At 42.1% G+C, this 21,744-nt stretch overlaps 1 protein-coding gene across 1 annotated transcript in view; it reads right to left on the bottom strand.

Annotated features, from left to right (window-relative positions):
* MSN (moesin) overlaps positions 1-18,926 on the bottom strand; it is a 45,256-nt gene extending 26,330 nt beyond the window's left edge. The window contains exon 1 of the mRNA XM_082770895.1: positions 18,528-18,926. Coding sequence (XP_082627021.1) covers positions 18,528-18,539 — 12 coding nt within the window. The 5' untranslated portion in view covers positions 18,540-18,926. The remainder of the gene's footprint in view (positions 1-18,527) is intronic.
* Positions 18,927-21,744: the final 2,818 nt, after the last annotated feature.

The raw sequence follows: 21,744 nt of genomic DNA, 5'->3' as shown, positions 1-21,744 counted from the left end.
GATGCTCCACTTACTACCTTTAATAACAGATATTTTGCTGCTCTGTTACCTTATCCACCATCACCATCCTTGTAGGATGGAAGGAGACCATACATGCAGTGTGCTATGAAACACATCACTGGGCTCTAGACCAAGAACGTGAGAAGCTGGCAGCATCCTCCAGACCTCACTGGAAAGTGCATATTGCTGCTGAGTGACCTAATGTGATCTGACACAAGTCCTCAAGGAGAGTGCATTGCCACTGGCTTTATGTGCATAGCCCTGTGGTAACATACACAGGGTGCTGCTGCTCTATCCTAGGTATAATCACAGAATCACGTGTTACATGTAAACACATGTATTACTTAAAAAACAACACATTTCTTAATTTGAAAATCAAATGGTAGATGTGCTTGAGTCCCTTCAATAAAATCTCATACTTAGGTCAGTATCTGAACTGAAAATGATAAAAGAACAAATCATTTGAATTGCAGCAAGATTATTATAGAAAAGAAAGTTGGGTGAATAGTAAACTGAGGAAAAGCTAGGAGAAGGCACCCCATGAGCTCACATCTCCAAAGGACACAGTTACTGGTAACTGCGGTACCCTCTGAAGCCACTGAAGGCATTGTGAGCCGTGTGCTCAGCCCCACTTCCATGCAGACCAATCTGGAGGCAGGCACAGGTTGCAGCTGCTGGAGCTCCATTTGACTGTGAAACGCTGTTCTCACAGGTGCAAGCACCAGCAAGCCAGGCTAGAGAAGTGATATGGATACATCTAACTAGATTTAGGCTCAAAGAGTCCTGTTCCCTCTCCATGAATAAGCACAGCAACGAGCCAGATCAGTTCCAAAAAAACACTGTAGAACCACACATCAAAGCCACATGACAGCTGAAGCCCCCCTCCACTCCTTTCTCGGTCTCCAGTCAGGCAAGATGGTCTATGTGGGCAGCAAGTTGCAGCTTTCACACAGATACTGAACAAAGTTGTTGAGAACAGCAAGACTATGAAGCTGCCACAGGAAATGAGCTGCAGTGACAGCAGTGCAGATTGAGAAAGTTCACAGCTTTGAAGAGTCTACTTGCAAAAACTGAACCGAGAAAGGGTGGAGCAGGCATAGCCTGAGCAGGAGGAAACCAGACATGCCCTGACACAAGTACATGTCTGACAATTTGTCTCACTTCAGCAGAGACACAGGAGGAGCACTGACAATGTAGAAAGCACTCTCTGTAACTTCCAGCAAAATGCACCTTTCTGGATGGATTTAGCACCACTGGTGGGGCAGGGGAAAAAGCTGGTTACAACACACTGACTAATAAAATAATAGCTACACTATGGATTACCCACTCTTCTAAAAGACTTCTGCGTTAGTCTCCAAGTTGTAGAAGTCCTCTGCCCAACACAGAGCTTGGAAGAATAGATAATTTTTGCTTTATCTAACAAAGGGGTTCTAAATAAGCCGATTCCAGGGCCACTCTAACAGCATTTTCTTTCCAAGTCTTCTCACAGGATTTATAGCAAGCATTGTATCCAGTGGTTGAAAGAGCCAATCCCTGTTCTTGAATCAGATGAGAAAAGACTGAGGCTGCACCAAGAATCTGGTAAAATATGATGTTTTCAAAAAAGGAAACTGAGCGATTTACCCTAATACAAACCCTGTCAAACTGTAATGTCAGTCCTAAATATTAATTTACTTAGCTGTTACCACAAGAGATGATTTTTGAACCAATGATTAAAATGGCAAAAATTGTTTGTCCACTTGAACATAAGAGTAGAATTCTAGGATTATCTCTACCCCCCTCCCAACCACCTTGGACTCACCAAGAGGCTTTGCAAGTCTAACTCCACAGAATTTATATGTTAATGACCAATGTTTACTATACATTTAATCCCCTACTTGTCTACTATGTGGAAAAAAATCAGGCCAGTTAATAATAATGGTACAAAACACGTTCTACCTGCATGAGTTTTGTCTCTATTCTTTATTCTGCTCTTTCAGCAGATTGAGATACATACTATAACCAATAACAGTTCATCATGTTGGCAAACATCTCTTCAAGACCTTTCTTGACACATCATGGAACTTTCTAGCTGAAGAGCTAGACCTCTATACTTACTGGCCCAGCAAGTAGCCATCTAAGCTACACATTCATGAAAATACTTATCACAGTATAAAAAATAACTCTTTATTAGACTTATGGTGGCAGGAACACAATCTGTTCACTGGAACTGCGTGCAACAGGCTTAAGAAAATAAAGCACTGAAAATAAAGATTGAGTTACATGAAGAGGCCTATCAGTAAATGCCCCATGCTGCTGGTTCTCAGCAGAACAGCCTTTTATCGGAGAAGGTCTACCTATCTGCAACACTGAGCAGTACTCCAGAGCAGTAGCAAAAGAAACTAGTTACCATGACTGCCCCCATCAGCAGAGCTACAACAGACAGCAGAGACAAGGCACAGATTTTTTTTGATCTTTTCTGTACCAATGCATAGCAATAGGTTCATGGACAAGATACTCTACATTTCAATTCCTCCTTCTCATGATCAATTTCTCACAAATCCATTATGTAAAAGTCATAACAATAAAATGCAGCAATAAGCTGTATCTTACAGCATCAATTCTAGCATTTAAACACGTATTGCTGCTGCATTATTTCCATTTTCCATTACTTCCATCCTTTCCATTATGAAATGAGCTGGAGTGCTCATCCCCCAGTGATAAGAAAAATAAAATTCTTCCCTACAGCAAGGAGTAAACTTTTTTTTTTTTTTAAAAAAAAAAAAAAGCAGTTTCCTTGAAGACACACTCTGCCGTTGAAAAATTAATGTCTACAGAACAGAGCAACACAGCAGTACTTTGTTGCTTTTCTGGTTCTTGAAACCAAGTGTGAGAAGCCACAAGTCGCTTCCTGCTGAAATCCCCCTTTGAAACTGATCAATACCTGATATTCATAAGGTCCTGAGTACAGGGTAAAAAAGTTGAATGCAAGGAGATCCTGCCTTCAGGACAAGCCAATTAGACAAGAGATCAGTTACTCATATCAAATCAGGGAATCTACTTCAGGCATCCTTATATAAGCTGAGGCTTTACCCTCCATTCCCCCACCCCACAAGAGGCAGAGAACCAAACTTACTGGTTCCAAACTTCAAAACTTATGCTCCAGAGCAGTCCCTTCAAAAACTCAGGTCTTCTTCAAACCACATCCACAGAGCTCACAAGAGGCACTCAGAAAAGCTTCTCCCTTATCCAAAGGGGCTGGCATTTACAGTTGCCTTTCTTTAGAGGCTACCTTTACTGAACCACTCTGCCTCAACTTTTCTGTTTTCTCATAATCAGCATTTCAAAGTCCAGGTTTCTTTCTACAGTGCTACCAAGCATGCACTAGAATGTGGGGCCATGCAAAGCCAGGGCTATATATCAACACTTCTTAATGGGTTGGAGAACTTGGAATTTTAGAACTCCGTGGACATCATTTACCCAGCTTAACTAGTGATCAGATTTGGGCTCCCAGGGAACATTTATTCCTGAAAAAGTTCTACATCATAAGAAGATTACTACAAAGTAAGTCATTCAAAACAATAAATAAGTTTTAAAATAAAAATTAAAAAGTCACACAGGGAATTTCCCTGCACCTTGCACATCAAGTCTTCCAAAGTCATTAATGTTTCCAAGCTAAAGCTACTTGAATATAATTCCTTCCTTTTCAACCAGGCAGATAGTAACTAGCTACACCCCAAAAGTGGTATTTCAACATTGTGGCTGCTAATAGCCTACAACCCTGTCTGAAGTGCAAACAAGCTTCCGTTTGACAAGAGGAGTTGCGAGATAAAAGCACTAAGCCAGTAAAAGAAGCCACGGGTGGATCCCCAGATTTGCAGTCAAGTACAGATGTTTGCAGGACATTTATTACACAACCTATTCACAAGTTTGTGCAACGGGTCAATTCCTCTATTTTTGCCATTTCCTCTCTCATAAATAGATTCTTCATACATCCCTTTGCTTTCCTGTAGCTGCTCCAAGCCATAATGTTGCCATTCACTATTCCTTTAGAGCTAGTTTGAAGTCAGGCCTTGGAACAACTATTTTTGTATCTGCTATTTGGGCTAGAGACAACATACTTCATTAGTCAAATCCAGAAGGAGGTGAAAAACTAATATGGGGGGAAAAAAACTTCCCCCTCTTCCACAACTTTTGCATCAAGAAGGAAAACTCAAAGCAAAGTCTAGCCACATGCAGTTGCCATCGTTCAAATTCTACACTTTGAGGTAGATTTGGGTTTGTTTCGCCTGTTTGGAGTGTTTTTTGTTTTGTTTTGTTTTTTCGTGGTGGTGGTTTGTTTTAACACTCATTTGCTTTGTGCATGTTAGAAGGTGCTGTTCTCTGGAGAAACCGTATATGCCTGTTTTAGCCTTTGTACCGTAATAGTGGGGTTGGCAGTTGTGCTTCACATGTCTGAGCTTAACCACATCCCTCCTTAAAGCTCTTCAATTTAATGGCAGTCAGCAGGGCAGTGGGCATGTTTGAAATGCCAGCAGTGGTATGTGTGACATTCCTCACAGCTATTGCATGCACCCCCTAGACAATCCTAATCACAGGTTACAAACAAGTATTTCGCTCCCTCACCACCACTGGAGTAAAATCTATGCCATACACTAGTGTTATGGCCCTGTCTGTTACTGCAGTAACTTAACTCACAAAACAGTTCCATTACCCCACCCCCACCACCATGGAAGCATATCAGATTTTCTAAGAAGACTTAGCAGCTTGTTCCCCCCCTAAACTTGCTTAAGTCTAGTTCTTCCCTTCCAGCAGGGGATTTCCCAGTATCATTTAGCAGCTGCAAAGACAGTGCAAGTGTTTAAAACAGACAAGCCTAGTGGTCAAGATGCATTTCCAAACAGCCAATAAGCTTTCCAAACCTAGCATCCAGTGGATACCTGCCAAAATTACAAGCAGCTTTCAGCTAGAAATAACTCAAAACAAGATCAAGACAGGATGATAACAGTACAAGCGTGATCTGTATAAAGGAATCACATGTACCATAAGTACTTTAGGTTCATGAGCTAATAGACTAAACAAGTCACTCCCTATGTAAAGGTCTTCAAATTCACCTGTGGTTAAGAACTGTTTTAGCAGTAACTTGGAATTTAGGGCAGTAAAAAAAAAAAAAAAAAAAAAAAAAAAAGCCATGCTCAGAAGCTCCACTTATCATTCAAGAGACTTTTCCATGGGGAGACAGCACAGAGATCACTGCTGTGACTGAGCTCATCCTTCCAAAAGGATTCTCATGTGTGTATGAACAAGTCAGAAATGTGCTTAACTGTTTCACATGCTTCTCTGTTCTTCAACCAAGAGTCATCCAGCACTTAGGCTCACTGATAACAAGAAGGGCAGCTGCACACAGGGGCTGCCTTTTTCAGACATCCAAGGCAATGCCTGGGTGTGGCATTTCAAGTTCTTGGCCAGCTCACAGAGCTCACTGAATATCTGAACAATAGCCAGATTTCTAGGAGCTAGAACACAGCCTTACTGTGGGATCTGACTGCCCAGACTATGAGCTATCCCTCCAAATTTAACTGCAGGCAGAGTCAAATGTGAGGTAAAGCTGTTTCATCATCCTGTGATTATCAGTTTTATCATATCCAGTGTGCTAGACAAATCCTGTAACTTCCTTTTAGTACAGGGTCTCATGTAGGCTCACTGCCTTTTCACATCTATTTAGGTCATGGTTCCCTAAAATACAGGATTTCCCTGGAACAGCTCAGTTTTACACTACTTTTTAAGTGTAAGTTTCCCCACCCACATTCACTTCCCTCTCCACCAACCTATTTTCGGTTTTAAATAGTTCTGTTGGGACTGTACATAGTTTATAAAAGACTAGCTTGTGATTACTGAAGTACCTTTTGTTATTTTAAGCTCTGTCTAGTTCAAACACTTGAGTTTTCCTAATATAGAGCAGAGTAGCTACAGCACCAGGATAGAGAGAGCCCAGTGTCCCAGAAGACTCTCGAGTGGGTGTAGAGCTGCTGGCAGCAGCCTGGAGAGAGCAGTGCCAACACACTCTGGGTGTGGTCCCACCACCACAAATCATCCTAAAAGGCCTGTCACCATGTTGCACACTCCCACTGCCTTCTTTGGACCAGTATTAGCACTACCATGACTACACAACAAGCAGGATCAAAGAGTAAATCAGGCTGAGAATAACTTATGTTATTTTTTCCAGCAAGATCATTTCCTTGGTCCCATTCACTATACTGACAGAGACACTGCTATTAGCACAGATGACAGGAAGGTGGAAGTGTAAGATGACTCTCTTTGGGTACAATTGGAGAAGACAATCGCTTCTTGTTCCTCACCCCCAGGCAATCCTATTTTATCCTGTTTTATTGCAGAGAAGAACAATAAAGCTGGTAAAGGGACTAGAAAACAAGACTTATGAGGAGAAACCAAAAGAACTGGGGTTGTTTAGTGTGGAGAAGAACCTGAGGGTAGACCTCATCCCTCTCTACAACAACCTGAAAGGAGGTCGCAGTGAGGAGGGCACAAGCGATAAGACATGAGGAAATGGTCTCAACTTACACCAGGGGAAGTCTAGATTGGATATTAGGAAGAACTTCTTCACAGAGAGGGTGGGCAAGCATTGGAATGGGCTGCCTAGGGACATGGTAAAGTCCCCATCCCTGAAGGCATTTAAGAGACGTGTGAACATGGCACCGAGGAACATGGTTTATTGACAGGACTTGGAAGGACAGGTTGATGGTTGGACTCTATTATCCTGAAGGTCTTTTCCAACACAGATGATTCTATGATCCTTTGTAGTGACTCAGGTTCTCACACAACCCCTTGCCAAGATTTACCCCCTAATCAAGCCACATGCAAACTTGCCATTAACCCAGCTTTCTGTTGTGCTAGCAAGTCGGAACTGATTCACTGTTGAGTTGAACTATCAGAGCCAATGTAAGGCAGGACCACAGAGATGTGAGCAAAACTCTTCAGTGGCAACAAACCATCAAATCTCTTAAACAGGAAATCAAGTTAATTGCAGCCTTTAATAAACCAGATCAAGGAGTTCATACTTACACGATCTTGAAATGCATTGCTTAAAACTGAATTATTTGAAAAGAATGCATGACATCAAGTATCAGGTATCACTTTGTATTAGATACATACATGAAGACACAGCTAAATGCCTTGCAAACCAAATGGTCAAGTAAGATTTGTTAACAATATGTCTTCCTTTTAAGTTCATCACACACCACCTTTACTACATGCAGATTCACATGCAAATGATAGTCGACATTTTATAGATTGGGCACACACCACAGGATGCCATTATGAAACCACAGTCAAAGAACAGCTGTAGCAGAGGGCATCATTTAGACCAACAAATAGCATTCTGCATCATGTTGCATTTCACAGATAGCCTGACTAAACAGCAGGAAAAAAAAAAAGTTCTTAATGTAAGAAAGTACTTAACTACCCCTTCCTCTCCAGAGTATTTTCATCTTTAATGTTTCAGGGTGTTTTAGCAAAGCCTATTTTAAAAAAAAATGTTACAGTTACCTGAATAGTATTTGTATCTGGTAAACTTTTAATAAAGTCTAGTTGTCTCTACAGTTTTATAGAGAAACTGAATTACAACTTAATAATAAAGCTTTAGACTCCCAGTGAACTGCTACTGAGACAAACTATTCCCAGTTTGCTACAGAGGTGCATCTCCTGAAACAATGCTATAAACAATGTTAAGAAGCTATCCTGCTCAGGGTTCTGACAGTTTAATGTGATCTCCTGGCCTACCCTACCTTCCTGCGGGAAAGTGTTTTTAGATTACTGCCTGAACATGACCAGAGACATCACATGGATCAACTGTACCAGCAAACAGAACAGATAAACTAGCTATACTTAATAGTAACTGGGCTTATACTATGTATTTCCTTTAAAAGGGGTTACTTTTGATACATTTTTGTCATTATACATGACTAGCTCCTTTACTGTCTCCACGCCTTTGCACTCCTGAAGACAAGGTTAAGAACCTCCAGTCACCTACAGAATATTTTGCAAATCCAAGTACTTTCCTAGCTATGCTTGTGAACAAGTCAAAGAAGTATCATCTCAATTCAAACAGCTCAAGAACCTGAACAATCCAATCCAATTTAGAAAGTGATCCAACCTTGAAATCAGCCTTGCTCTGAGCATTGGGTGGGACCAGATTTCTTCGAAAGATCTCTCTTGGCTTAACTTTTAATAATTCTAAAAGACCGCAGAAGTTGCTGCAGAGCTACGCTGTAATAACATAAGTCATTACAATGCTCATGTTGGAAACTGACTTCTTGTATCAAGTGAGCAGAAGCAGTTTCCTCATATGATTTACAGTTTCAACATCCAGGTCTTTCAAATCTCCTCAGCAAACAGAGATAATGTGCACCATCTCCACAGTCAAACAGATACAGTAGGAAGAAAAATAGCCAAACACTGAGCACAGCTCCCATCACCATTCATGCAAGTATAACTTATGAAAGTAAGCAGTAGAACTAACTAGACTAACCTAAGGCAAGGAGCCTCCAGAGCACCTTCTGCAAGGGACATTCAGAGTTCAACTTGAGAACTTAGGGATATGGTTTAGTGGGGATTGTTAGCGTTAGGTAGAGGTTGGACTCGATGATCTTGAGGTCTCTTCCAACCTAGAAATTCTGTGATTCTGTGAACTTAGCTCTTTATTCAGACCTGCAGTATAGGGTTGGTTTTCTTATATTTTCAATTCCTACCCCACCCCCCATAAGCCAAGGAACAGCAGCAAGGATTTACAGGCAGTACTTCAACTCTGATCAAAGCCTGGAGCTCCTTCAAGATTCCTGCATGCAGACACCTCACACCAAACTGCACATCTTCAGAACACTGGAAACAGTAAAGCTGCTTGCTAACTACTACTCTTGCTCAGACTTGTCATGAAAACAGATAGATCCACATGAACGCATCTAATAACCCTTCCTCCTCTAATGGAATGGCAGACCAACAAAATTGCTTGTTTTACAAGATTTTCTGAACCCCTTCAGACTGAAATTATTTTCAAATCCTTCCTAACACTGCCACACTAAAGCTGCCATTAGAATACTATAACAGCATTTCACTGAAAAAGTCCTTTACACCAGACTTTCCTGAGACCAAGGTGTTTGGACATAGTCATTTGCAGAGAGATGAGGAAAACCTTGAAAGTACAGAGTAATGCAGCATATAATAGCAAAATACAAAAAGAAAGTCATGTGACACCTGCCTCCTCCTCCCCTCACCAAGAGGGAGAGAATAGGCTTACTGAGAAGCAAATTATGATTGCAATGAATCCTAAACTCAAAATGCTTCATGCAAATTTGAAGGGTTCTATCCAAGAAGCACCCACAAAACAGCCTTTTTTTACATGATAATTTTATGAATGAAAGACACTTTCATCAAAGCTTAGCCATGAGAGAAGTAGCTGGTCACTTCATCTGCATTTGGTCCCTGCTGGTAGAAGAGGCTTTGCACAGAGGTGAATGAAGTACAGAGAAATCAACAAAACTTATATACTGGATGTCAGAACTGAAGCAGCAAAAGAGAAGCAATCCAGACATCTGTCAGATTTTTACTTGATCATTCAGCATTTGTCAGAACAAATACTAATATAGCATCATATTTCCTGTGTATGATGCTGAAGCAAGTATTGTTCAGTACTGCCTCTCATCTTCAGCTGATCGCTCTGATATTTGCTTAAAGTCCTTTCATTCCTTCTGTCTTTTGACAGAGAGATTCAGGACAGACACTACACGGAAACGTTCTTACTGCTGATGATGGTGAAATGCACCCACATTTGAAATAAATCTCTATTCTATTAGGTGTGCAAAGAAGTATTTAAACAAAGTGTAATACATTACATTGCAGCTTGCAGTAGTTTCTCATCTTGAGATGTTAGCAATGAACTACAGAAACAAGATAAAGCAAAAGACTTTTTTTATGAGCTTCAACTCACTTCTCCATACACATCTATCACCACAACTTCCTAGGTATACATTGTGCCCATCAGTATCCACTGATTTTTTGTAGCTGGCAACACTTACTCTTCTTTTAATGATATACTGTTGCAAGAAAATCACAAGTCTTCAGCAACTTAATGTTAGAACTTACTGCTTTCAGGTTTGCAGGGGCTGGGTCAAAATCTCATCGGTTTGGGTTCATTTTAGTGTTTCATACAAAAAAAAAAAAAAAAAAAAAACAACTTTTTTTACTTCAGGAGACACTAGACACTTCTAGATTTCTTGAGCACCAAATACAGGAAGAGAGGGTCCTTGCTTGTTTTTTCTGAGCAAAGCACTAACACTGCAGTAACAAGGAAAGCCTGTCATCCCAGGAAAGAATATTTTACAGTCCAGCCACCATGACAAATATACGCCTCTTGCTTACTTGCATAAAAAACAATTCACATAAAAACCATTCACTAAAATAGGCTTATTGATTGAGGGAGTTGTCATACCAAAAGGACTAACAGAATTGTTCTCATATAAGAAGACAGTGAATTATAACATATTGTGTTGATTATGTATCACTATTTTTTTGTAGAGTGACTTGTATACATTGGCAGTAGAACTGCCTTACTTCTTTAGATGGTACCTCCAGAACCATTTGCCACCATCCTGCAAGTCCTGGGGATGATAACCATCTTAAAACTACAAGTTCTGAATTTTAATAGAGAAAAAAGTACAACCAGAAGCCTCTTGTCCATCCAGCCTGAAAAGGCACATAGTATATTGAGGAAACAGAATCAGATTTTTTTTATCCACTATTCCAGAATAGCATATTCAGAGGGTAAAAAAATTCCACTTCATTATTCTTAGACACATTATGAACAAAAAGCCACAACTCCATAGGGGAAAAAAAATACTGGTATGCGTGTTTGCCGAGGGACCTGACACTTCACCCTAATAATTTGGGTGTCAGCTCAGTTTTTGCACTGTAAAAAAGTGCAGAATTAATACTGGAGAGCCAAGTTCAGTACAGTTTAAAAGCCACAGCAAGGAGATTTGGCCTATAATTTTGTGCTTTATTAGACTGTTACATAAAACCAAGTACATTTATTAAATGGTGCGACTAAATGATTGATTGGACTGTAATGGCAGATTTTTTCTCTGCTTAGTCACTTCCCCACCTTAAATCCAGAGAAAAAGAAGGCTGTGAATCATAAGGGCTTACTAACAATAAAAGGGTAAGTCAGTGATATACAGACAGACAAGAATGGCTCATGGCTGCAGGAAGACATCAGTTTTGCCTTTAAAAGAAAATACCTGGAGAACACAGGAATGCACACAATAGCAGAACTGCAGTTCTCCAATATGCTGTATGCAAGATTTTCTGACACTGACTTAAATCTCCAAAAAAAATTGTGATTTTGTAGTATTCACACTCCAATACACTATTGAAGTAAGTGTCCTTTTAAGTAGTCTCTCTAAGCAGCAAACTTACTGATCAGCAGTGCTATAAGCTTACAAGAGAGAGCATAGATCAGTCCAGACCAAGCATACTGCGCCATTATGCTTCACTACTTCACTAGTTGTCCCTTTCCTGATCTTCTCAGAGACTTCCTTCACTCGGAAATTCCTTACGCGGAATTGCTGCTGGCAGAGAAAGGAGACTGTCTCTTCCCTCCCAGACCACCATCCAATTCTTGCCTAATCACACCTCTCCACAGAGCTGATCAGCTTCAGTATTTTTTCATTCATTCCTCCTTTTGCAGCACATCTGCACTTTTGTCTGTAGCTATTAGTCAACCAACAACGGCAAAAGGGAGAGAAACTAGTATGGCCAAATACTCGTATTTTTTTTTAGCCTGGGAATGGGATGAGAACAAAACATCATTCCTCAACCCTAAATTTATCTTTTTGAAAATTGGTTCCTCAGGACTACAGCTTCAGAGATATCAAAACAAACAAGGAAAAAAAAATTGCTCAAATCACATCACTAAAAAACACTTCAGAGTAGTTTCTCCCCAGGTTCAAAAAGCTGCTATACATAGACCAGGAATATCTGACGGCCCCACTACTCCACAGGAGGATCGGATCACAGATTTACAGAAGATATCATTTCACAGATGCACAGGAGAGAAGCAACACTAGATCGCTTGCCCTTGCATCCATGGTTGCTACAGCCGTAATTGCCTCAGGCAAATGTAAGGCCCAAATCTCTGCATTTTCAGATTTGAAACCTCTAAACAGTTGCAGTTGATCCTACGGTTTTATAACCACCAAGGCCGCCAGCAACTGTTTTTCTTCCTACACCACTGCCAAGTATCTGCTGCACAATCTATTACGTGTTACAGTAAGAGTCAGCATTAATTGTTGGAGTCAGAAGGATGGGTTTTATGCCCACAACTTCCAGAACACTTGAATGCTCCACCTAGACACAGCTATAGGTGTTGTTATGAAGAGGTTCACCCAGGAGTAGCTTTCCATGAATCTAGACTTCAGTCTGCTTTAGATGTTTCAGTTGGGATAAAAAATAAAATAAAATTCTTTGATGCAGTAATATTGCCTGCACTACACAAACTCCTGCCATTCTCAAACACCCCCAGGGAAAAGAAAGCAATTAACTGGCTGCATACCACTGCTCTTCATTTACATCAGTTAATTGCCCTGGATTATTCCCAGGCAGGGAGGGATTTCCTCTTTTCCAGCAATATGTCTACAACAGCAGGGAAGCTCCTCACAGGATGACGTTGATTTCTAGTATCATTATCTAGCAGGCAGACAAACAAGACACCTGGGGGGGGGATCAGGAGTTAAAGCTGAGATCTTGGAACCCTTTTTGAAGCAGATCCCACTGCAGTCCTCAGAACAATGATTAAGCACAGATAACAGTTTTATTGTGCAAATTCAGGGAGGCCCTCTTGCTGTGCAGAGGCAGAAAAACAAGTCAGCCAAATAAGGCTGTTTGAGCTGTACCAAGCCAGGAAAGAGTCCAGGAGATGACGTAGTTAGAGGAAGCTTTTAGTCAGTTTCCTTTATAACCTGGAGCAGGGCCAGAGCTACCTCTTCCAGACAAGTTTCTCAGTGAAGTGTCAGTTGATCAGAAAGGACATGGAGAGCCCAGCAACTCAAGAAGGGTCCTGTTCCCCCCTCACCCCAGCTTCACAAGAAGCAAATGCAGAAGGTATTTGAAGCATTCAGTTTCGGTTTGCCAGCTGTCTTTCATATAGCTACCTAGAGACTTCAGTGAGCTCTGCACAAAGAGAAGTTCACACCAGCCATTATACATAAAACAACTGAAACAAGTTTCCTCTAGAGGCAGCGATGCCATTTCCTGTCAAAAAATGAGTCCATATTAAGACATCTTATGAAGTATCCCCTTGAGAAAAGCAAGAATTGTGATTAACATTCAGGGGTGATTAATCAGATGAGGCAGTCACCCAAAGGAAAGTGTTGCAACCCCTTGCAGGTCCAAAAAAGGTAGTGCCTGTAAATGCTAAGGGGACAGGGTATATGCTAGAAGTGATGACCAGCCCCCTGATATTAGGCCCTATTTTCCCCCACAGGATTCTTACAGCAGAAGTAGTAGATCTAAAGCTTTCCTTAGGCTGCTTTTATTATATGCACCTCACCAACCTTCTTCTTGCTCATTTGCCTCATGTAAGAAATTAGGAGGTCAAAAATGAAAAAAGGACTCAACTAACATTCAGTCCTATGGAAACTCCGGTACCATAAGCACTCTTAACCCTAATAATCTGTAATGTTAGTTTTACAAACTGGATCATGACTACCAATTCATATCAGGTACTCAGACCAGTTCTTGCTCACTACAGTTTAAAAGAATTGTAACTGATGCCTTCTGCAGCGCACTACCAGTTAGGTTCAGGGCTTTCTGTAAGAGGGGGGGAGTAGAATTTTACAGTTATGCATTTACAGAGTGAATATAGTTTATTTTTATTCTATAAACCCCCTGTTTAACTTCAGCATAGAAGGCTTGGAAGTACTAAACAGAAGCTTTTGCTCATTGTTAGTGTTAACTGCTTCATCTGCACAAGAAGTAAAAGCTTGCTATTCTTGCATAATCTAGGAACCAAAATGATTAATACAATACAAGCTGGGGTGTAATTTTCTTTCCTGCTTTCTTACACCCCACAACAGGTATTTTACTACAGGTAATTCATTGTACTACAAATTGGTAGTTTACCTGGTTTCAGAGCACTCTCAGCATGCTTTGTAAATTACTGTTGCTCCCATTGTACAAACTTATCTGAAATTCACCAACAGGGGCAACACTGGCTTTTGTGTAAAGCAAGGTCTTTTGGAGCTCTCAATCACACTTTTTTACTGCAATTCAATGCATGCAATAGTGTTAGAAGAAAGATACAAGGGATTAAGTTCACCCAACAAGCTAGCACTAGTGCCAGACCAAACCCTACCTAATTTTGATCAGTGGTGGCAAGTTTCTCAGGTTATACTGAGGGACAGAGAGAGGGAAATACAACATCTGAAGACCAACCCTTGGGTAAGAGAGAAGACACCTGAACTGTTCCTAGCATAGGAACATAGCTCCTATACTAGTGTAGTCATATTTCATAGCACAACAAGATTCAAATCCTGGGCACCAGAAGTACAGCATCCATCCATTAAAAGTCATGGTTTGCATCACTGTCCACCGCTGTCCTTCCAGCTTTCAAGAGCTCTAGCAAATTCCACAAGGGAAAAAAAAAAAAAAAAGGCATTACCCAAACATAGTGCTCTGTTTACAATTGTCATCTTGCTATGTTTAGTAGCAAGATACCACACCTCAGGAAACTAACTACCCAGAGGGTTCTCCTCATACTTGATCCATAATCTGTTACCATCCTTCTAACTAGACCCATACCATTCCAAAGAATAGAGGGAGATACGCTTCAGGGACCTTTGGATTCCGATGGGGAATTAGGACCATCAATTTTCACTACAGTGTCCTTGAAGGCCTTAATGGCCACCACTGCAATGAATTTTAGAAAATAGAGGAAAAAGGCAGCAGTAATGAAGAAATTTTAAAAGTCTGAGCTAGCATAACAGAGCTGAAATCCACAAATCTCACTGTTCTTTTGTGCTTGTCCAAGATGACTTTTTTCTGCAGTAATACTCTGCCCTAGAAACCTGGAGACTTATGTTCTCAGCATCTAGAGAAACACTTAGTTCTGCTAATAAGGTAAGGAGGCCAAACTTCACTACCTCAGTTTGAAGCTGTTTGTAATATTCAAGCTCTGATTAAACCCATTTCCCTACAGTGAGCGAGGACTACATTACCTAATACTGAATTGTTCAATTACTAGTGATAGGACAGTTTTAAGAGTTGAATACACACTTTATACAAGGCAGATGCTCACATTTCAAGTTCTCAGTGACATATCCATTCATATAGCCACTAAGCCAGTATGTTCACAGACAAAATATTTAACAAATCCTGATACAGAAATGCTGCTTTTTCCAATAGTAAAAAACACTGAAATATCACCCAGTTGTCAAACACGACTGGTACAAAACTGTGGCCTTCCCCTCTACTACTCCTCTCCAGCTAAAATGTTTTTTTGTAATATTAAAGTGATTAACAATATGGCTTGGCCCAGCTGTCAATATGACATCTCATTCATTTCTATCAGGATTTGGAACAGAATGTGACATTCAGCTCCACCCATCCCAAAATGACTCAGGACCAGTCAGTGAGCATGAGATCAGAGCCTACTCATGACCATACTTCCCACAAGCAGGGGAGTTTTGGAGTTGACAATAGCTTGAAAGAGGTATCTTACCACCCAACCGCTTCTACCCCTTTGCAATACAAATTGTGTGTGGGGATTATATGTCCTCTTTCATGTGCACTTTAACTGTTTACATCCTGCAAGTTTTTCAGAATAAAACAGTTACAAACAGGAGTTGGTTGCCTTACTGTAAGAGCACTCAAGATAAAACAACGAAGCCTTCCTGTGGAGAGCATGGCAGGATAAGCAGGCTAATCTGGGATGGACTTCCTATAGTCTACAAGGTCTCCAACAACCAAACCCACTCTGACTGTGCAGACATTACACTTCACAACAGCAAAACCATGTGCCACTAGTTCAAAGGTTACCAAAGTTAATCTTGAATTCCTATTAATAGTGCACTAAAGCATAGTGCCACCGAACAAATCTCACGTAACAAAGAGGCAATCTCTAGCTACATGTGTTAACATTTAGCCTAGCTTAACAAAGAGTAGGGACTCAGAACTCAACAGGTTTTGCTGCTCAAGCCACACAGCAGCTGCAGCAGCATGTTCTGTAAGCTTGGTGAGATGAATGATAAAAGCTACCAAACACTTTAGACACAAGTGTTTTTCCTGCCCAGCCAGAGTTGTTCCCTGGAACATTTCCTCCATCTGTCTTCTTCACAATGGATTTATTTTTGTGATGAAGCCTACATATAGCTACATCTAACTGCTCAGGTTTCACCCACATTTGACCTCGATCAAGGAGACTCACTTGCATTTTACTGTTTTGTTAATTAAGTAGCTATTAAACAAATCTAAAGCTAGCACACTAGCAGCCATGTTTCTTTCACATGAAGAACTGATTACACAGTTATGCCAGCATTTCCTGTTCCTGCAAACCACAGCTCAAAAAATGATGTTTAAAATATTATTTCAGTTGGGTCTGCAATTAGGGCAGATGGGGCAGGAAACCAAAGTGGCTGATATAACAGCCACTCTCTACCTCAACAGGCACAAACACGTGAACTGCTTCTGCAGAATCTGCAGCATACAGCAAAGTACCTGAATGTCTTTATTTGTTCCAGTTTTTAAAAGCTCTTGAAAGCAGAACTGCTCCATCACAGCCAGAAAGCAGCAGATTGTGAAAATGAATCTGGCCTAGGGTGTGTCTCCAGATTCAAAGGCTAAGAGTACCTTGTCATGCAGTGGCAGAGCACTTTGATTCAGCCTGTTAGCAGGGAATCCTGCCTCATGAGCCTCTCTGCAACACATTCAAAACTTTTTGGCTGATTCATACTAAAAGAAGTCACTCCACAATTGTAAACTCTCCTCTGGCTAAAACATCTCAACCACATTTTACACAAGAGTTCCCTAACCTGGGCCACTTCTGTTGATCTTACTTCTGAAAAAAAGGCGACAAGTTCAGTGACTCTTCACTAACAGTTGCTGTTTGAAAAAGCAGTTTTCAAAATCTTTAGAAAATATTGTCTTCTCAACCTTTAAGTGATTGAGTTTGGTATCCTTTAAGATGATGTTTACAATTAAAAAAAACTTACAATAATCCCAGATTTTTTTGTCAGATACATTGTCTCAGACTGCTTTTAAGACAGCAGGAAAAGAATTCAAACACATTCAAAAAAAAAGACAACATTCAAAAGTCATTCAAACAGGCACCTAGTATCTAAAGGGATAAAATTAAACTACCTAAAAAAATTGAGGGTGGATTCCATTTCAACTTCCACTTGTATAAGGGTGTGGTTTTTTTGTTTGGTTCTTTCCCTATTCCCCCCCAAACAAGTTTATTAGAAGTGCTTAGGCCATTTCAGATCATTCCTAGTGAGGAAATATCCAGAGCCTTCCAGCCTGCTCCTTCCTGTGTTATCAATGAAGGGCGAGGACCCATTCTTTTACTCCAACCAGAGAAATTAAGTTGGAAAAGAAAAAAAAAAAAAGCTCCTTATTAGTCACTGAACTACTGCTGTGAGAGGGAGAGTCAAGTACAGACTTGAACAGACTTTCTAAAGCACCAATCTCTCTCTAGCCAAGAAATACTTCAAGTCAAGCTGGGACAAGGCTCCCTAACAACTCAAACTGACTAATTAGAAGTTGTGAAAACCCTAAACGTCTCTCTACAAAGCACACGAGAGGTAGCCATAGATTTAATTAGCTCCCCACCACGCTCTCGTGTGCTCCGACTCGCCGAGCTCGGAGCACACGTACTCGAGCAGCACGCCCGCGTGCAGACTGCGGAAGACACGGGCGAGGCAGGGGGGAGGAGGAAGGCACCTCTTTATTCAGACATGTTAGGGAGGAGAGCAGCGGCCAGAGGGAGCTGCCCGACGCGCCGTTACTCAGGCAGCCGCGGTGCGGTCGCCGCCGTGGGGTCCTCCGGCCCCGGCCGCCCTGCCCCCGGCCCGCCCGGGCTGCGGGGGGCGCGGGGATGCCGCGACGGGCCGGGAAGCGGCCGGAGGGGAGGGGAGCACAAGATGGAGGGGCGGGCGGCTCCGCTCCGCTCCCCCCCGCCCGCCGCATCCCTGCCGCGTCCCTCCTTCCCTCCCTCCCTTCCTCCTCCTCTCTTCCTCCCTCCCTCCGGGGGTCGCGGCCGCCCCGCGGCTGCCGCCGGCTCCGCCAGAGCCCCCCGGCCCCCGCCGCCGCTGCGCTGGGGCGGCCCCGCCTGGGCAGGGCGCGGGCGGGAAGGGAAGGGAAGGCATTCCGGCTCTCCGTCGGGCGGGCAGCCGCGCTCCGCCATCCCCTGCCGCCGCCAGGCCCCTGGGGGAGCTCGGGGCGGGGGAGCCGCGACTCCCTGGCGGCCGCGGGGCGCTCACCGTTTTCGGCATCTTTCCGGCGGACTGGGCACGACAACTCGGTCCTCCTGCGCTGCTGGGGCTCTCCGCGCCGCTTCTAACGGGACTCCGCGCCGCGCCTCTCGCCCGCCTGCCCCGGCACAGACCCCGCCCCGCCGGCGGCCGCCCTGCCCGCCCCCGGCCGCCTTCCTTCGGGGCCGGAGCAGCGGCGCCCCCGCCCTGCGCGGCCCGGCCCCGAGAGCTGGGCGCGGCGCGGCTCGCTCCGGCCGTGCGGCGGCGGGAGCCGGGCCGGGAGGCGCCGCCGGGGGAGGGGGAAGCACGGGCGTGCCCCCCTTCCCCGTCTGTCCGTGCTCTGCGAGGCAGTCTCGGAAGGGGAGCGGGGCTGGTGGCAGCGGCCCGCCAGGGCGAAAGCCGCGGAGGCGGGGGTGTCCCGCATCCCTGACATTGGGTACCCGAGAAAGCCCTGGACTCAGAAGCTTATTTACATGCCAGCTGTCGCTGAGACTTCTGGTCCTTTCTAAATGCGTTATTTTAAAAATAACCGGATTTTATGGGCGATTGCACTCTTCAAAATAAGACCACGGCGCTGGTGCATGACAGATCCTTTTGTCTTGCATTTCGTCTGAGTCATGCACGCTGGGTACTGCTCAGCCGTGGAGGTAAGTCAGTACTCTTCCCGGCTGACCGGGGCGTTTGCTGAGAATGCTGTGCTTTATGGGGTTTTCATAGCTGTCTCTAACTAAAAAGCACACATCCAGCTTCAGGTATTTGGAAAACAAAAAAGACACAAGGGGCTGCGGCTTCCAGAAGCTCGGCAGGCTCACCACTTCTTGTCCTCAAGCCTCCTCAGAGGCCACTACCAAAATTACACAGAATAGAAGAGCAGTCAAATTCATGGACTGAAATAGGCTGAGGACCACTTGCCAAAGTTTCCCTTGTCATCAGTGTTTTGGAACCACTGACAGAGGGAATCAAGGTCCGACGTTTTCACAGGGTTTTAAAGAACCCGTTTCATCTTATTCGGGACTTTGAAAATAACTGTCAAACAGTGACACAAGTTCTACTACCAGAAGAAAAAAAAAACAAAAACAAAAACAAAAACAAAAACAAAAACAAAACAAAAAAAAAAAAAAAAAAAACACTTTGTTTTTACAGTTACCAGCTTGGAGGACAGCTTGTGTCCAGTAGAAATAAATTAATTTTCTCAGTAAGCTTCATATCTTATTTTTTAAGGAAAGTAGAAACCTATTTTCCTATCTAGCTTGAGTTTTATCTTCATGTCAAATCCGCTAGATGTTTTCAGATCTATAAGTCTTTCAGATCTTTTGTGATGGGAAGACCATTCAAAACTAGCTGTACTTCATACTCACTTTTTCCCTGCTTATGAATAAATATTGTGTTAACATGAGAACACATGAATTCGGATATAAAATGGAAAAGATGCAAACCAAGCTCTACGAGGCATTTCAGCACAGACTCCTGCTGAGTAAACTGTTTTCTGGAATTTGATTACAGGATTCTACTGGGATTAGTATTAAACTGAGGCACATTGGGAACTGATTTCAGATTCATAGTAACACTTTGTACATCTTTAAAATTGCACTTCATTCAAAAGGTCTCAAAATGCCTTGTAAATACCCATAGTGAAATCCTAACCATCTGGGGAAAAAAAAAATAAAAGGAGTTTTCTCTTTTTTCCTAAGGAATAATATTGTTGTAGAAGTATATGTAATATAACACATAATTTTTAAACTAAAGACTTGTAAGTTGTGTTGATTTGCTTTTCAGTGTCATGTTTCCTCACCATACAGCATTATGTGGGGAAAAAAGACACAATAGTCTCACCCAGAAGGAAGGAAGGAAGGAAGGAAGGAACAAAGCCTTGCTTTACCCCAGAGTAAAATGGGAGTGATACTATTAAGAGCAATGCCATTATACCTGTACTCACCTGAAAGGAGATAGGAATGAGGTTCATAAGCTTTGTTTACTTCATCAGAATATGCAGGTTTCACCTAAACTAGAATCTCTATACTGTCTATATACAGGGGGAAGATTAAAAATATATACATATTATTTAAATATATATTATTAAATAAAATAAATATGTTTTATAAATAATATATTATAATGTAAATATATTTTATAAAATAAATATATTTTATTAAAAAAATAATTGCTTTTACACTGGTATTTGTTTGTTTGTTTTTCCTTTTCTTATTTTTACACCAACTGTTTCTTAGACTAGGCCGAACAAGACTGAGAAATTAAAGGGTCCCACTTGTTTCCCACAGAAAAATATTACTGACAAAAGATATCCATAGTACCAAAAATACTTGCTTGTGATTTTGGCAAATGATAGAGGGCACCCACAGTGTCAGGTTTGGATCCAGGAACACTAAATGTGAGATTTCCCCCTGAATTCAAGTGGTTCTGTGAACCACTATATTCTAACAAAATATTCTAACAAAAATATCAGTGATGGGTATATTCTAACAAAAATATCAGTGATGGGGAGAGTCTGATTCTGCTTCTACTGGGACTTGTATTTCCAGGTTCCTTCATGAGACTGAAGTTACTGTTTGGAGGATTTAATCATTCTTTTTCACACAGATGATAGAACTGCAGATGATAAAAGTATATTTCCTTGCCATATTTAAGGAGCTACAGTTTAGCATCCAGGGAACTGACCTTTGCTTCATAGTACTTAGGACAGGAGCCATGATTCAAAGGAAGTCCCTTGCCAGTGAAACAATCAGATACAAAGCAGTCACACTCGTGGTGTGTCAGGCATTGGCTGTGTGCACAGAAAGTCACAAACTGTATGTCTTCTGTCTACAAGCAGCCTGAAGGGGTGAGACAAAGCAAAGGGAAGTCTCCAGCATGATAGACACTTCTCTTGTTGTTTTCTACTGCTCATAGCAATAGCTAAACAAAAGACTATACATGCCACTTTGAAAGACAAGGGTTCCTGTGACAGGCACATGAATCTCCAAGCTTTACTTCCTCTCCTGCTTCTTCCTTTCCTCTTCCCCTTCCCTGTTAAGCAGAAGAATAAGACATCTGAAAGGTCTGCACTCAAGGATTCTCCAGCTACACTGTCACCAGGAATTCCTGCTGTGGAAGTGCTGCACCAGGATCTGATTTCACCCTCAGATCTCTTCTGTGCTAGCTGCTGGGGAGGGACTGCAGTATCAAGCAGTCCATTTGCAGAGCCATCTCTGCCTGTCCATGTGTGAGA

The sequence above is a fragment of the Aythya marila genome (assembly GCF_965140915.1).
Source record: "Aythya marila genome assembly, chromosome: 13".
Taxonomy (NCBI): domain Eukaryota; kingdom Metazoa; phylum Chordata; class Aves; order Anseriformes; family Anatidae; genus Aythya; species Aythya marila.
The sequence above is the reverse complement of the archived record's forward strand: the minus strand, read 5'-3'. Positions and strand labels throughout refer to the sequence as shown.